Here is a 19,056-nt window from a genome sequence, read left to right on the forward strand (position 1 = left end):
CCCTGTAAGTTATTGGAATCCTATAGCCACTATGTATGTGGTAAAACTCTCCACCAGCTAAGTGGATTACTATGAGGTGAGTGCTGAAAATTAAGCTAAGCTATACATACGATCTAGTTATTACATTACAGCACATAAGGACTCCTTAAAAATGAAAAATATTTGGGATTATTAAACTGACTTTTAAATCTGGAATTTCTTAACAATTTAGTACCACTGATCGACATTCTGCAGGAGGCTCTCTTACCTTTCAGAAGCTTTCCAAAATCGCAAAATCATTATAGCAAAAGCAGATATATTAATTATTCGAACTATCAATACTATTGCTAATTTGAAAAATTCTGAAGGAAATCATGAAGCTAAAATTGAGAGCATGTTGTAGTTAAAAGAATATGAAGGAATCAAAATCGAAAGTAAGAATACATTTAAAAAATTACCTTGTGACAAGTAATTAAACTGCACTATTTTATCCTTAAAGGATCAGTTATTAATGCAACAGAGTAATTTTAAATTACATAAAGAAAATAATGATATTATTGATAATGAGGAATTGAAAGACACTTTAAACATATGCTACCCAGAAACGTTGGAATACGGAAGAACTTTCGTTTCCATGGCAAGAGGATGAAAAACAAATAAGAAATTTAAGTTTTCTAATAAAATATAAAATAAAAACTAATGATTTTATGGATTTTGTTGAAGACAGTTTATCTTTAAAATCAAGAAAAATTCCCTTTTCAATTAAGCCCTAATGGTCACCAATGAAAAAGACCAGAGTTCGAATCAAGTCAATGACAGGAGGAATTTTTATGGATCTTTTTCACAAAGTGGCTGAGTTAGTTGGTGTCAGATGAGGTAGTGTGGTTTTTTTGTCCAGCAAACATAAAATCGACCTCACAATGCGCAATTTTTACAGACAATATACACCGAGCAACATGGCCTTAGTCACCGATGCTCTTAAAAAATCCAACGACTTCTCAATTTAAAAATCCAGAAATATCTTTGAAACCACTGCAATTAGCAGTGCTGGAGCTGAGCGAGCTTTCAGTGTAATAAATATTATTGTAACAATAAAAAGAGCATCTTTGACAATTAAGTGGAAAACCACTGCTTAAATTGAACCGGATCGCTACATCAAATCTTTCCTCCATAATCATCGCTCAGCTATTGAACAAAGCATAAGATTGACAACACATATTAATAAAGATGTAAATTCTATATGGCAATTTTTAGAATAAATTTTTAAAGGTTTGCAAATTTGTGTAATATTTTTTTTTTTATATTTGTGTAATAATTTTTTTTTCATGTAATCTGTGATTTTTGTGTATCTTTTCTAGAATAGTTTGTTTTTATGCTATTTGTGATATGGGAAATATTTCATGTTATTTTTTATTCACAATACAGTATAGCGTCAATAATCCGAACTAACCGGGACAGGGGTAGTTCAGATTCCTATTTGTTCAGATTTTTGAACTTATCAAAAATACTGTTCTGGAGACTAAAATAAAAAGGTTTAGTAAGTTTAGAAATAAAAACACTAAGTTGTACTTATGTATTTTTATTCATAGGTAACAAAATAAATGGAACTTTCAGCCACAATAACATATATGTATAGGCCTTTAACGAAAATAATTACTTATTTTTTGCTGCACTATTTTCGAACTTTGTTTCTTTACTGCCAGATATCACACTCTTTTCAGAAAGAGTGTGAGATATGAGGATATGAGTGTGAGTTGGAATAGATGGCATTTCACATGTGACTTAGATTTTTATTAGATCAGCAAAAAAAAAATTTTCAAATTACAAGCATTAAAACTATCATGTGGGGAGAGACTGCAAACTTGTACAGTCCCTCCATCAAGAATCCACACAAAAAATCTTACAACCATCACTATTCCTCTTAAGTGGGGGGGGGGGGGACATTGAACTTTGAATTGCCTGCTCTATAAAGAACAAGTTGTAACTTAGAGATTTCAGCACATTAGAAACTGCTACTACCTACAGAAATTATTAAATATTGCAAAGGCTGAGCAAATTATCAAAACATCAAGAATCTGGACAGCTAGTAACTTTTACTGATGAGCCATGCTTCTAGCAATTTCCTTCAGTCTATACATGGATTTGGAAAAAGTCTGTACCAGCACTGAAACTAACCCAACTGTAGCCAATCATTGAACATAGGGACTGCAATGCTATGTAATCGCATGGGACACTATTTAATATAGCAGCAAAAGTGAACTCATTTTTATCAATGGACAGCTCAACTCCAGCAAGTATATTCAGCCGTACACACAGGGCCTCATGCTATCATTTCAAGGGGTCATCACAAACTTAACAGACACTGACTGCAAGGAGATAGCAATAAAATGGCACAAGTGAAAAGCAATGTTCAAGCAGAAAGAGGAAAGATGAACTTCGGGGTTAGGAGCCAATCACATTAAATAATGCAGAGATTCAAAATCTACAGACTCAATGCTACCACATAACCATGCATATCATGAACGTGTTACCAAAAAATATTAAAATATTTTTTGTATTAACTTTTTGAAGAATCTCAAAATGAAACCTATTTCATTTTTGAGATACTGTTAAGTGGAAATATGTACAGATAATTACTAATAATTATTTTAATCTGATCAGACATTATTTTTTGTAGGTATGCACACTTTTACAGGCAAAAACCTGTAAAAGTGTGCGTGGCTACAAAAAATAGTGTCTGATCAGATCAAAACAGCTTCACTATATTTATAGTAATTTTAAAAAAAAAAAAAAAAAAAAAAGGAATTGCTTGAAATAGTCTTACGTTTCTTGAATGTTATTTTTGACAAACCAAAGTCAGTAAGCTTAATATGTCCATTACCGGATATCAACATGTTGTCAGGTTTCAAGTCCCTACAAAAAAAAAAAAAAGAAAAGAAAGATATCTAAGGGAAAAAAAAAAAAAATCACAGAAACAGTGTTAAAACTGCTGATTTTTGGGATCACATATCTTGATCATTAGTTTTCAGAAATGTTATACTTGTTAATACTTGTCAATGCAGATGAAATAAAATGTAATGGAATCTATTTCAAATGTAGTGTTACATCAACCAACAGTAATAACACTTATATCACTTAATAATTAAACCAATTTTAACATGATTTTTAACTTAAGATTTCAATATGAAGTTTAATATGTTTATCAAGCTAAACTATAATGTGGTTTTACAATTCTTGTGACAAAATCAGCTGCTACATACAATACATTTAGTTGAGATCATATTATTTAGAAAAACAGTCTAAATAATATGATTATATGAAATAACTGAGAATATGTACAGATAATAATCCTCGGTTTGCATTCATTATGAGACAAACCATTTTGCAATATAGTTTGTTTTGATACTTTCTACAACAAGTATGCTTTGATGCAAGCATACTTTGATGGAAAGCTATATTGTTGAGCCAGATGAGAAGTAAAAATAGGAGTATCCAACTCGTGGCCTGCATGCAGCCCATAGTCATGTAGACAGCCTTCAGGTGTTATTGTACCCCTGAGTTAAAAACTAGCATGTTTAATAATATTCAAATTTTCTATATTGCTTTCTCATGTTTTTTTTGTATTTTTTTCAGAATTTAGCAATATTATTATAACCATATAAAAGGAATATTATTAGTATTAAGTAATAACAGATTTTCATATTTTTAAAAAACTGTAAATATAAATGTAGATAACAAAATTTAAATTCTGTTTGAACAAAGAACCTAATTATTGGTAAGGAACTGATCTTGCTGCCCGCCTGCTGTGACACATGCAGCCTGTGACCTGCAGCAGTTTATCTGTTTTGGCCCCTAGCCTAAAAAGATTGAACACCCTGAGTTAAAAGATAAAGTTATCTACCATCACTGTTTAAGTTTCTCAAAAATCCTCAATGAAATATGTCAAGAGGTGAATTAAACAGGCAAAGATATTGCTAGTGGATTGCTAATATGATGGAATCCATACTGGCAATTGTAAGCCATGGAAAATTCAAGCTAGCATGGAAACTAACAGATAATCAGATGGGAGAGTTTCACCCTGTTTATGCGTTGGCTGAATATGATCAAATTTTCACACAGCAGATAAAACACATGTGGAACAGGAAAATGTAAAAAAGTAACACAAAACAGGCATTAACTCAAGCAGTGATTTTAAGAACAAATGGAGAAAAGCCATCAATGACCTATAAAATTCTTGGTATTAATGCTCTGTTGTTTTGCTGTTTGTAAATCAAACAGAAAAACATCAGAAGCTGAATGGTAGAAAAAGAGAAAGAACGGAAGATCAATGATGCAGAAGACAGAGTTTGACTCCTACATTATATTTATTTCTAAGCAATAAAAAGAGGAATAGGAATAAGGTAGGAATCTCCAAAATCTCATTTCACTCTAAAATACAAAATAACAAATCTGTGAAAGACCAAACAGTAGATAACAGAGTAAAGTTGTTAATGAAAAAAGTAAGTCAGGCATGTGGTTAGGACTGTGAAAACTGAAGAACAGAAACAACCAGAAAAACTGAAACCAGATGAAGTTTTAAACACTAAAATTACAAGATCAAATTGCTTCACTGCTAAGAGATTCAGACTAGCAAACACTGGGCTATAAAGGAAGAAAGTCAAAATGTTCAAAGTGATTGTCGAGTTTGTAGAGAAACAGAAAGAAAAAATGAATGAGATAATGAATCAGATTGGGAACGAGAGTAGCCTTGTGAAGGCGAAGTTTTTCGGGCTCAGGAAACTACAGAAGTTTTTTTGTTTTATTAACTTAAATTGGCATATTAACTTATTTTCTAGAGTAGCTTTATATTCCTAGTTACGATACTTAGTTTAAATTTTAACTTAGATAGAGATTTTGTAGGTTATTACTTAGTATCGGTAGGGTATCCAATCCAAGTGTTTTACAAATTTTGCAGAGTCGGCGAACAGGAAGTTTTTTAGCTATATTTAGCCACTTTATTGACTAATTGTAATATTAAATCATTTTCTATAAGTAGCTTATACACCTAGTCAAGATCCTTGGTTTATTCTGAATTGAGACAGCGAGATTTTGGAAGTTAATTAATACTCAAGTGTCAGTAGATTTACCGTTCATAACTTGCCGCCATTGTTATACGATAAAACGTTATATCCCGAACTAGATAGCGTTAGCTTAGTATAGTATAGTATATAATATTATCAACTAATCAGTAAAATTTATTAATCTAGTTGAACTTCATTGTCAATTAAATTGTACTTTTTAACTAAATACATATAATGACTTAGAGTTATATATTAACATAATGAATTAATACATAACTTGATATGGAAGTTATATAAAGAAACTCGAAGATAATACTTGATACTGAAAAAATATATATAGTGTTACAACTACATTGGGATACAAGTTTAGGGTTATAATTTTGTACTGAAATTGAAATTTTATTGAAATTGAATCGAAATCATGACTCAGACCAGAGCAGCAAAGCAAAAGGCTCAAGCTAAATGGAGTGCTGTGGCTCAGTGGAGAACTGATGGGAGGCAGTTTCTTCTGAATCACAGCCTTTTAAAATGTACTGCCTGCTTGTTGTTCGGGACATTATATTGACAAAGGGGATGTCTTTGTGTGCGCGCAATGTAAGGAGTGTGAGGAAATGAGGCGAAAACTCAGTGTTGTTATGGGCCCATATGAGAGCTTGAAGGATCTAAATCGAGAGGGCCCACCAAGCTCTCAGCTGCCCACATAAACGCCAGAGCTTGCACTTGATCATCACACAGCACAGCAGCAACCCCCAAGGCAGAATGCACTGGTCCCACAGGAATTAGTAGTTGTTGGTGACTCTATTGTCAGGGAAAAGGGGAACATGCTATGTAAAAGGATAGGTGGAACTGTACCAGGATATGTCTGCCAGGGAAAAGGTTGCTGATGTTGTAGAGTGGATATCATCTTTTAAGGGCACAAAAGCTGATATTGTTGTACACGTTGGCACTAATGATATTAAGAGTAGGAGACTGGCAGAATTACTTAACAATTACAGATCACTGTTGAAAAAATGCCGTGAATTAGGGTTGAATTTGAAAGTGTCTGCAATTCTTCCCAGACACGATAGGAGTGAGTATATGATGAGAGTCTTGTCGATCAATTCGGCCCTGGAAAGATTGTGCAAGGCTCAAAGGGGTAGAATTTTTTTCAGCGTGGTCTGTACTTGTTAACAGGAGAGACTGCTTCTACAGGGATGGGATACACTTAAATAGAAAGGATGCAAGAATATTTGCTGATGCTATCGAGGCAGTGTTAGGTGGATCGGAAAACTGTTAGCTTGGGGGGGGGGGAGATACAAGGACCAATAGATTAACAGTAACCACTGTCAGAGGTGAAAGTGATTCTTGCACTGCTTCTATTGGAATGAGCAGCAGCCTGGAAAACAAGATGTAGGGTATTTCAGAGACTGCTGGGAGTCATTGCGGTACAAGTAAACACATGGGTTGTGTTAAGATAGCTAAGAATAGGAAGAGGTGCATGTATACTTGCGTGTACACCAATGCTAAAAGTTTGGTAAATAAATTTGATCAATTTCAGGTATTGCTCAAAACATCAAAGGCAGATATTGTTGGGATATCAGAGACGTGGTGACACACAAATATAAGGAATGCAGAACTGTAATTTCGGGAGTACAATGTGTACAGAAAGGATAGACAGGATAGGAAGGGAGGAGGGGTTATGCTATTAGTTAAGAAACACAAAATCCAAGGAAGTGAAGCCATCGCTGGACAGTGTAGCGTCGAGTCAGTTTGGTCTGACATAAGCATTGGGAGATGAAAATTGAGAGTAGGAGTGTGTTATAGACCTAATGACTCTGATGAGTATAATAAAAAAACTCTATAGAGAAATAGAGTGGGCCAGTAAATTAGTGAATTATAATGTGGGATTTTAATTTCCCGGATATTGGCTGGAATTTGTGGGTTGGTCACTCGCACACTAGCAAGGCTTTCGTGGATTTATTGGATGATTGTTTTCTACATCAGCATGTTCGGGAGGCAACTAGAGGGAGTAATACTCTTGATCTGATTATTAGTAGTGATTCTTCATGCATTAAGAATCTGCAGATAAAGGAACCACTAGGTGGCAGTGATCACAGTATGCTGAAGCGGGATTTACTAAAAGAGGTAACTACCATCAGGGGTAAAGGGAAGGGTTTTTTCTTTCGTAAAGGCGACTATGGTGGTCTGAGATGGTATTTAAATTCTATACAGTGGGACCAACTGATGATCTTACCAACGGCAAATTCAAAATGGGAAGCATTCAAAGAATTTATCTTGGAAGCTACTAGGCTTTACATACCAACTAAGAAATATTGTTCAAGGTTTAGGCCTAAATGGATTTCAGAGGAACTAATGAGACATATAACAGAGAAGAAAAATGCATGGGATACATATAAATTAATGGGTGACAAGGAAGCCTATGATAGATATAAGTTGGTCTGTTACCAAGTCACAAAGGAGATTAAGCAGGCAAAGGCAGATTACGAGAAATCCTTGGAAAAGGATGCAAAGAAAAACAAGAGTTCTTTACCTATGTAAATTCTAGAAGGAAAGGGACGAATCAGATTGGTCCACTGGATATTGATGGTTCAACTGTCGATAATCCTGATCAGGTGGCTATGAAAACTAAATGATTATTTTGCATCTACATTCACCCATGAGGAATTATTCAGGGAGGGGGAATGCCAGAGGTGAGTTAAACTCTGGCAGTGAGCAAGATGATTTTGTAATAACTGAGAGGAAACTGGAGGAGAAATTGTTAAATATAAACATAAAAAAGGCACCCGGGATGGATGGAATCTATTCAGTTGTATTAAAGAAGACAGCAAAGAAAGTACGCAAACCCGTAGCCATAATTATGAGAGCTTCTTTGGACTCAAGGGAGGTACCCATGGGCTGGAGATGTGCAAATGTAACCCCAATTCACAAAGGGCGAAACAAGTAATTATAGACCTGGGAGTTTAACTTCTGTTCCAGGAAAATTAATGGAGGCACTGGTTAAAGAAGCACTGCAGGATCATCTAGACAAGACTGCAGTTATAGCTCGGACACAGCATGGTTTTGTTAAGGGAAAGTCTTGCCTGACCAGTTTGATTGGATACTGTTATGTTGTCACAAAGGAACTGGATGCAGGGAATAACTTTGATATCATATATTTGGATCTTAGAAAGGCTTTTGATACTGTTACACATGGAAGACTGCTAAACAAATTGGAGCAGCGTGGCATTGGAGGAAAATTGCTGCTATGGATAAAGGGATGGGTGAGTGGGAGAAGACAGAGAGTGGTAATCAATGGACACTGCTCATCATGGACTAATGTTATTAGTTAAGTCCCTCAGGGTTCAGTGTTGGGTCCATTGTTGTTTTCTCTATTTATAAATGATATTTATGATGGTATATCAAGCTTAATGTCCAAGTCTGCAGATGATACGAAGGTTATCAGGGCTGTTAAGGACATTAATGACAGTACGCTGCTGCTGCAACAATATCTAGAAAAGTTGAGGAGGTGGTAAATGAAGTTTAAAATTCACAAATATAAAGTACTACATATGGGAAGCAGTAACACCAGAGTAACTTATCAACTCTGTGGTACTACACTGACAGTGGTAGAGAATGAAAGGGACCTGGGGGTGGTTGTGCAGGCAGATATGAAGTTTTCTGAGCAGTGCAGACTGGCTGCAAGAGTAGCTCATGGTGTATTGTCGATGATATATAGGAATTTTTCTAGCAGGGATAAGGAGGTGATTATTCCCTTGTATATGGCAATAGTCAGGCCACACCTTGGGTACTGTATACAGGTCTGGAGGCCTCATTTTAAGGATGTTAGAGCTGTTGGAACGGCAATGCTCTGGAGGCTCACCGTTTGTACCTCAAAAATACACGGCATAACTTCAGGAATGAGTTCCTCATATGTAGACATTAAAAATATTTTATATCAACATAGTTCCAGAAATGCTTGGTTTCTGAGTTTTGAAGGTCTGTCTATGACACTTAACTGTTCACATCACCTTATAGTAATCGTTCAAAATGTCCACCTTCTGCCAGAATACAGGCCTCACATCAAAGTCTCATGGACTCGCAAAGACGATGCCAAATTCCTGGCATATTTTGTATCGTCTCACAACCTGCCACAATTCGATTGTGGAGAGTTTCCACATCAGCTACCGAAGTCGAATACACCAATGACTTTAAATGGCCCCACAAAAAGAAATCTAGTGGGTTGAAATCAGATGAGCGTGGAGGCCAGGCAGTTGGTCCGCCACTACCTATCCACCGACCAGGAAACCTTCAATTCAGGTAATTGCGGGCTAGGTAGCTGAAATTTGCGAGAGTGCCATCGTTCATGAAGTGTGATTGTTGATGAATGATCAGTGGCGTGTCATCCAAGAAATCAGGCATGTTGTTTTCCAGGAAGTTTCTGTACATCTGCCCTGTGAGTTTGTTTGGAATTACATGGGGCCCAAATAACTTATCACCAAAAACACCCGCCCAGATGTTGAGGCTGAACCGCTGTTGGTGATGTGATGGAAGAATTACATGTGGGTTTTCCTCAGTCCATACATGCTGATTGTGAAAGTTTTGGATTCCGTCTCGTGTGAACTGTGCTTCATCAGTGAATATCACTAAGGCAGGAAAGTGAGGAGTTGTACCACACTGCTGCAAGAACCACTGCCAGAACATTACTCGCGCAGGGTAATCTGCTGGTGACAAGGCCTGTACCTGTAGCAGATGGTAATGATACAGTTGGTGTTCTCGCAACACTCTCCAAATAGTGAAACGTTGAACAGCCAGTTACATTGCTATTCTGCATGTGCTGATTCCAGGAGTGGCATGCACAACATCCAAAATCTCCTCCTCTAATTCAGGAGTTGTAGATCTTAGTCGTCCTCTGTCGGCAGCACGAGGTGTAAAGGTCCCATGTTCACAAAGACGGCAATGGATACCTTCAAACATTTTCTTGTCTGGACATCTTCGTTCTGGGAACCTTTTGTGGTACAAGCTACAAGTATCCAGAGCATTGCCGTCTGCCAAACCGTACATAAAGTGCATATCCGCTTGCTCCTGATTCAAGTACATGGTCGGAATGGAAAACCACCAGATTCTGTCAGTACCTTGTGACGAAGGAAATCACATGTGGGAGATAAGATATTCCGGTTAATAACTCGGGAACCAAGCATTTCCGGAACTATGTTGATATAAAATATTTTTATTGTCTACATATGAGGAACTCATTCCTGAAGTTATGCCGTGTATTTTTGAGAAACCCTGTGTATACATATATATATAAGTATGTATGAATGGATATATTAGATAAAGCATGCATAGATGGAGGTGAAAATTACATAAAGTGCCAGAGACTAGAAGGGTAAGGATAGTAGAAACAGAAGTTTAGTAGATTTGTAAAAGGTGAAAAAATTTAAATATCCTAAAAGTTATGATGAATTAAGAAAATTATGGGCTGAATTACAAAGCCAATAGGAGGTGAGTGAACTGTAAAATAAAATTAATAATAATAAGATAAAATACAAATAAAAAGTAGTAAAGTTTTCATCAGATACGGGTGGGCAAATTTAGATGAGTCAAATACAAGTAAGGCAAATATGCAGAATCTGATGTCGGCTGAAGTATATATTGATACATGGTCAGGTAATTCATCAGGGAACTACACCTGACCACGTATCAGGAACTGCGTTTCTAATAATAATAAGATAAAATACAAATAATTTGTATTTTATCTTATATAATTTCTATACTTGTCCATAGTGGTAGAAAAAAGGCAAGAGGACAAAAAGCAAAACAATGAAATTAGCAGATTCTTATACAGTATAGACAAAGTAGTCACAATGGAGTGTCAATTATTAAGTTAAAAATAAGGATCAAGCTAGAATAAAATACAGTTAAGTGTTTTCAGAGTGGGAAAAGGTGTTTTTAAAAAATATGTAGAGTTTTATATAGGATTTTAATGTTGTTGTAATTTTGCGGAAATTAAAAGAATTAAATAATTTGGAACAAGTAGATGGTATAGGGTGAGGAATTAAATCGAAGATAGGGAAGGGAAAAAGGGGTAGTTAAGTAAATAAAGATGAAAATAGCGATAGGAGGAGGATAGTAGGAACGTTCATATCACTCTTGTATACACTAATAGTTTTACGAATGTGAAGAAAGGTAGAAATAGATAGTAGAAATATAAAAAGCAAAGAAAAAGTTATTAAATAACACTGAGCTAGTTGGGGTTGTGAAGCCCAACCTTATAGTAAGGGTGCTGGCTTTGTAAGCATTAGTATAAAAGGGAGCTAATACCAAATGCTTGTATTGCAAGGAAAAAGCAGGCAAAAAAATTAGTCAAAACATGCCAAGAAACGAATCGAAAATGAAACCAAAAGTATAATAAGAAAGTGAATGATACCTGGAGTTTAAGTAATGCGTAACAGAAGTAAGCTGGCAGGAAAATAATACGTAATTGAAGGAAAAAGGCAGGGAAATACAGTGCGCATATTTAGTAGAGTAGATAAATACATGACAAACAACTACATTAGTAACATAGCTACATGATGAAGCAATTTATAGCAGCATAATGGACTTAAAGAGCTGTGAAGAAATGGAAAAAGGTGGGAAAATAGTGACCTCTATTTGTCGTATTTTGAACAAATAAATGCACGGAGATACATAAGATTAGCATTGGATAAAAGAAATGTGGTTGGAATAATAGGACTTTACCGTAATAAAAAATAAGATATACAAAAATAAACATATAACAGTTCATACATAAGTAAAAAATAATTAACACAGCATTGATAAAAAGAATGCAGATCATGCAAGCAATTACTCCCCTAATTGGTAATTTTTTGATTTATATGGGATTATACAACTTCAATTGTCAGCTTAATATATTATAGCCATGTCACTTGGTCTACTGTCTATTAATTTTGATCTGCATTCTTTTTATCATTGCTATATTCAATAGCAGTCTTTCGTATCAATTATATGTGCTTGATTATGACTGTTGTGTTATTAATTTATATGTATCATTTTATACTGTAAGTCCCTATAACTGTTGCATTAGTTGTCCTGGGGCAAGCTTGTATTTGTCAGTGTATGTATTTCATATCAGTATAAGGGTACATCTTGGCACAGCTACATCGGCCTGTCACTTTGTCTAGATGCCTCTAGACAAACCTGTAACTATTGGCCTGTTTTTGTATTTGCTGCCTCTCTATATTGTATGGAATCCTGATCAACAGCTAATAAATTGAATTAATTCATTCAATGTCCTGATCCAAGCTGGAAAAACAATATTGCTAAAACTTTAAAACTTTCATTTCGTTATTCAAAGAAACACCACCGTCTTTTTTTGCACTTACTGTTTACAATATGGATAGTATGAATATGCTTACACAAGAACTGTAATATAACTTTTTACACAAAATATATAACAAATCAAAATATGTAGCACACTCAAGGACAACCATAAACAGAAATTATGCTAGTGAGGAGAGTAAAATATAGTGGCACATAACTCCAACTTTCCATGCACATAACGGCAGACAAAGTGCCAAACAAATATGCACATACATTTAAATGTACACCTGACAGCCAATTTATACATGAAAATGAAATTTAAATCAAGAATTCACAGAATCACTTTAAAAATTCTGAATTTAATGGCAAAGTAGTTTGCTGTTTTTTGTATATAATATCGGTGTTTTGATACACCATAGACACTCTTAAAAAAACTACAAAGTAGTTGTTGTGGGCATCATTTGCTCTTTCTCATATTGTGCTCTGCCTTCACGACGAGTTGCCATGATACTGCACTACATCAAATAAGTAACGCTTCACTAATAGAGAAGGCTATTGTTACTTATTCTCAGTGAGTACCACCACCCAGACATGTTTCAAGGCTATTGGCCTATCATCAGTGGGTGGGCAGGTACCCTAGTATTGCAGACATGACGACCCAGTTGTGAAGTTAATCGCACAATATGAGAGATGCCAAAAGGTGTATAAGATAATATTTAAAATAATTAAATGCACAAGGCATAATACTTTAAGAGTTTAGTATCTATATAATATCGGTGTTTTGATACACCATAGACACTCTTAAAAAAAACTACAAAGTAGTTGTTGTGGGCATCATTTGCTCTTTCTGCCTTAAAATTTGCTGTTATTTGTGAAAAAAAACAGCAAATTTTAAGTTTTGCAATAAATAAAGCAGGATGATTTTAACTTTGTGTCAGAAATGTTAAAGTACATATTAAAAAAATCCTGCATTACTATATAAAGATTTTAAACTGCACAACTTCCATTAAAAAAAAAAAAAATCTTAAATTTCAGCAGAAGACAAAGAAAAGTATTTAAAATCTAAAAGAATCTAATTTCTCAAGCCCAATTTCTTAAATTTAAAAAATAAAATTATGATTATAGGTGTTGCATGCTACTTATACTTTTCTCCCTTCCCCTTAATGTCATGACAGTACCTGTGCACAATGCCATGCAGATGCAGGTATTCCAATGCCTGTACAGCTTCAGCAGTATAAAATACTGCCATGTCTTCGTCAAAATACCCATAAACATGCAACAAGGACTTCACATCTCCACCAATCATATATTCCATCACCTAAAAAAATAAATTGTGGGTATAGGTAAAACTTAACAGACAGAGAGAGAAAACTGTACAGTTTTAAAATCTTATCAGTAAATTCCTAAATCTTTCAAAATTTCTAAATACAACACAAAAATAATGGTAACTGAAATCTTAATTCCAGGGATCCCAAATGCGATAGGTAAAAATTAAGCCAACACTATTCTTAACTACTGGCCTAATTTTTAGCTCAGCATTGTTACACCAGTCTGCATTTAAGAAAAGTTTTCTGATGTTTTATTACTGATAAGTAATCTGAACTAAATTTTTAATGGAAATTTCAAAAGTTACTTGAAATTTGCTTTATCATGTCAAATTTTTACAAATAAAAAACAAATATTGTTGTAGCTTCTCCTGATTTATTTTGTATTTTTTACAGATTATACAAACAGGTTACCTTTCTATACATTAAAATAATTTTCCTCCGAATGATATTTATTCAGCCAATGGGACAAGAGGGATGCGGGTTGTGTGTAATACATAACAAATACAAAAATATATAACAGAAGCTTGTTTTACTGTGGTAAAACAAGCTTCTCTTTAAGGGCGGTCATGCACTATATTTATCTAACACAATGACACAGTACTATTCTTGATTTCCATATGTAATGTATTTATTTAAACAAACTAAATGCAACAAGGTACAATATTTTAAGATTCTGTATCTTATAATATTGGATAAGATACAAAATCTTATCCAATATTATAAGAATTTCCCCTTTGAATTTCCCCGATCTGATAGAGGTGTATAAAGCCTCAAATGGTTTGAGCATGCTCAATGCTGATGGGATTCTTCCTCTTGCTCAGAATAATCACCTGAGAGGGCATAAATTCAAATTGAGGAAAGACAGATGTAGGATAGAAGTGCAGAAATTTGCCTTTAGCCAGCGGGTGGTTGGTTGGTTGGTGGAAGACTTCCATCCCTTATCGTGGAAGTTGATAGCCTAAATAAGTTTAAGGCTCAGTTGGACAGGTATTTCGAACGAACAGAGGGGTGAAGTGGAAGTGGTTATTTTTTATTTATTTATTTATTTAGTTTTTTTTTGGCTGATGCTGCATAAGCTTGCTTTCTTGCATCAAATGCCTCTACTAATGCTAATTGTAAAAGCCTCAGCATCTCGACCAGCTGGAGTGGTGAACATTAAAATCACCAAGAAAAATTACCTCGCTGTTAGGAAAGTTGGACTGGAGAAAGTCAAGTTGCAAAGAGAGGAAATCAAAGAGCTCCAAGTGATTAGTGGAGTTGGGAGAACAGTAGAGACAAAAGATGAATTTGACACAATGAGGTAGAGATATTTTAAGCCAGAGAAGATCGAAGAGAGGAGATTCCAAATTAAAAGTCTCTGACAGGAAATATCGGAATGGACATATGCACAAGTACCACCCTTGAGGCCAAAGCAATCACACAGCGAATAATTTGGGCAACTGAGATGAGCAGTAGTTTGAATCAACCGATAACTGAGATTCTGTCAGAAAAAGTACATGGGGTTGGGCAGACTGCAAGTGGAAATGGAAATCGTTGAGATTAGAATTGAGACCACGTATATTTGTGAAATGAATTAGGAAGTGATTGGGAGGTTTAGATCTTTTCGCAGGTAAGCTTGCTCTATTAGTTTGACAATTCATGGTGTATTCAATAGTACGAAAAAGTGTGGGGGGGACATGCTGTATGACATGCATACACACAACTTGGGCTCTCTCCAGTCACTATCTAGCAGAATAGAGGTAGCAAGATTATACACTAGCTGATCCGGAAGCCTCCTAAAGATTTACTAATAGGTTCGGTCCGGTGTCTTATCTAGCAGTCAGCCTGCGAACACCGTTTTAGAGCTGTACCTTCGAAATGTAAGGAAGATTGGATCTCGCCATGATGTTCATCATAACCTCAAAAGTCATCAGTCATACTGCAAGATGGAAGAGATGGGGAAGGGTTGACCGGAACTTAGCTCTGGAGACTAAAAATGGGTTCCACCACTTCACGCTTCCAATAAGCAAAGTGGTGGTATTGCACTGGTTGATGAGAGTCATCTACCATCTAGTATTGCCTGGTAACACAGAGGTGCGGCATTCCTCCATGTGGTGCGGGTGCCACACCTCAACCCTTGCTTATGTTGGTTCACACCTGTGGTCACCCACAGTGCTTGTGCATGGAGGTTATACCCAGGATTACTAACAGACCAACCATCGTGAAGGTGCAACCAGAGGATTTGGCTGTCACAGACCATCCAGACTCTGCCGAAATTGAGTCTACTTGTCTTGAATGTCACCTGAATATCAGTTCCATCAGCGTTTTAGACTCCCAGGTAGCAAGTACAGCTTGTCTGGCATATCTGAGAGAATGTCTGTAACAACCTCAAGGACCATTATTAAACATGATTTTCTCTTTAGAAAATCATGCTGCTTCCTTCAGAATTCCATTCCTATCTAAATGATGATGTAATGCACTCTTTATCAATGCCTCCATGTTTTTCCCAAACCAAAGAAGTCAGACTGGCCAGTCATTAGTTACCCACACACTACTAACTCAGGAGTTATTCTTATCAGAATTTTTATATAAAAATATATAGAAACAGAAATATCAATGGAAAGAAACAGAAGAAACAGAAATATCATCTTGGCATGCATAGATGGCCACAAACTGTATTTCTTATACACTAGACCAGGCTAAACACTTGCACAATTTTGATTTCCTCATGTATCTAGTTTCAGTGGCTATCCTTCTGTTTATATTCAGCAGCATTAGGCCATTATAATGATATTCCATCCCCCTTAGTAGGTTTTTTTTTATTTCTTTTATATCTTGATGGAATCTATTGCCCATGGTCTTCACTCAAACTACCTAAATTTTCTGGGAAATAGCTGAGATAAGGATGCAAGAAGCACACCTTAAAACTCATATGGCAGCCTAGTTTTATAAACTTCTCCAACAGGATGTTTATTAAATCAAAATTGCACACTACATTTTTAAAGCCAGTCCAAGCAACTCTTTCTGTTTGCTATGTGGATGCTTCAAGCACAGAGTCTAAGAGCAGCTAGTGGATTTAAGGTGTGCAAATCCATCCTAATTCACAAAGGGGGATCGAAGGGTGACACGAGTAATTACAGACCAGTCAGTTTAACTTCTGTTCCAGGTAAAATAATGGAGTCACTGGTTAAAGATACATTGTAGGATCATCTAGACAAGACTGCAGGAATAATTCACACATGGCATGGGTTTGTTAAGGAAAAGTCTTGTCTGACAAATTTGATAGGATATCATGATGTGGTTACAAAGGAACTGGATGCAAAAAATTATTTTGATATCATATATTTCGATTTCAGGAAAGCTTTTGACACTGTTGCACATGGAAGACTACTGTACAAATTGGAGCAGAATGGTATTAAGGGGAAGTTGCTACAATTGATAAAAGGGTGGTTGAGTGGGAGAAGAAAGAGTGGTAATAAATGGACACTGCTTTTCATGGACTAATGTTATTAGTGGAGTCCCAGCGGGTTTGGTGTTCGGCCAACTGTTGTTTTGTATATTTATCAATGATATTGATGAAGGTATATCAGGCTTAGTGTCGAAGTTTGCGTATGATACAAAGGTTGACAGGGTTGTTAATGACAGTAATGGCAGTGTTTTACTGCAACAGGATCTAGAAAATTTGGGCAGACGGGCTGAGAAGTGGCAACTGAAGTTTAACATTGACACATGCCAAGTACTGCATATGGGTAGAAGTAACCCCAGAGGAATGTATCAACTGTTTGGTACTATACTTAAGTTGGTAGAAAATGAAAAAGACCTGGAGTAATTGTGCAATCAGATATGAAGTTTTCTGAGCAATGCAGGCAGGCTGCCAGAGAAGGTCGTGCGGTTTTGTCAATGATATACAGGAATTTTGCCAGCAGGGAAAAGGAGGTGATTATCCCATTGTATAAGGCAATGGTCAGGCTATGCCTTGAGTACTGCGTACAGGTCTGGAGGCCTCATTTTAGGAAGGTTATAGATTTGCTTGAGCATGTACAGAGAAGGGCAACAAGATTGGTGAAGGGAATGAAGGGATCCTCTTACCAAGAGAGGCTTAAGTTCTGCAAATTGCAGCAACTGGAGACTAGGCACCTGTGAGGTGATCTGATTGAAGTGTATAAGGCCTTGAATGGGTTGAGCACACTGAATTCTGATGGGGGGCTTCTTTCACTTGCTCAGAATACGAACCTAATGGGGCATAAATTCAAATTGAGGAAAGACAGCTGTAGAATAGATGTGCGGAAATTTGTCTTTAGCCAGTGGGTGGTTAATTGCTGGAACAAACTTCCATCTGTTGTTGTGGAAGTTGATAGCTTAAATAAATTCAAGGAGGAACTGGACAAACTTTTAGAGGGAATAGTTGCATGAATTTTTTTTTTTGGCTGATGCTAAATAAGCTCATATGGTTGCTTTCTTACATCACATGCCTTTATTACTATAGGTCCAACAAAAATTCCTGCTTTGATTTTTTCATATGTAAACAATGGGAATTTAGTGCAAACATACTTGAAACAAATTCCTTCTTTATTCAGGGCTTGGATAAACTATTTCATTAAACATAGCTTTATATGCAGAGGAGGTAACAGTACTTTGTTTTGATCTACTAGTGGCTCATCTTTAATGTTATATTCTTTGCACCCAGTGTCACAGAATGTCTTGTTGGCCAGACTTTCCTTTCCCAAAGTTCATTTCTTCCTCTCACTCACACAGAAAGCAACGCATTTTTGTATAACCAGACATTTGGCTGAGTAACAGGCAAAAATTTAAAAATCTCTACACACTAACCAACCATGATCCTTGTATTGAATTTTTTCAAAAAGAAGCTCAACATTTTTGTACTTTTCTTTTAAGTGACAGCTTGGAAGCATGGATGCCTTATATTATCTGTTATATTACAATTCACAGTTTTGTTTTTATTCGTGAAATACCCTTCAAAAATGCAAATTCACTAACTTATTTATGTGAACATCCAAACTACTAAACAATAAATTTCTTCATAAACAAAGAAGATAAACTTCCTTTTTAAAAATTTCCTTTAAAACTTAAATGTTAACGTTTTGGGTTTAGTAAACCTTCCTTTAAACAAGTTAGTTAATTTATAAACATGAGCAACAAGGATCAATAACTTTGTTAACAAGTTAGTTAATGTATACACTATATTACATTTCAGGCATGTTGATTTTTTTTTTACTTAAATTTATAGATTTTTTTTTTCTGTGATTACTAGAAGTGGAAAATAAATATAGTTATCTCCTTGTTAATTATTAAGATTATAACTGTATAGAACACTTAATAAAACTCTATAGTTTTACATTTTCTAACTTAGCCGCTCAGTTTAATTACAACTATATATTTTTTTTTTCTCT

The 19,056-nt window shown here is 35.6% G+C and overlaps 1 protein-coding gene across 3 annotated transcripts in view; it reads right to left on the reverse strand.

Moving 5' to 3' along the window:
- Nucleotides 1–19,056, reverse strand: part of gwl (serine/threonine-protein kinase greatwall) — a 248,358-nt gene that overhangs the window by 163,851 nt on the left and 65,451 nt on the right. For all 3 annotated transcript variants that reach the window (XM_090388326.1, XM_090388324.1, XM_090388325.1), the window contains 2 exons: nucleotides 13,517–13,656; nucleotides 2,804–2,892 (listed from right to left, as the gene is read on the reverse strand). In XM_090388326.1, coding sequence (XP_090244452.1) covers nucleotides 2,804–2,892; nucleotides 13,517–13,656 — 229 coding nt within the window. The remainder of the gene's footprint in view (nucleotides 1–2,803; nucleotides 2,893–13,516; nucleotides 13,657–19,056) is intronic.

The sequence above is a fragment of the Mastigoproctus giganteus genome, chromosome 14 (assembly GCF_048544385.1).
Source record: "Mastigoproctus giganteus isolate SK-2022 chromosome 14, ASM4854438v1, whole genome shotgun sequence".
Lineage (NCBI taxonomy): Eukaryota > Metazoa > Arthropoda > Arachnida > Uropygi > Thelyphonidae > Mastigoproctus > Mastigoproctus giganteus.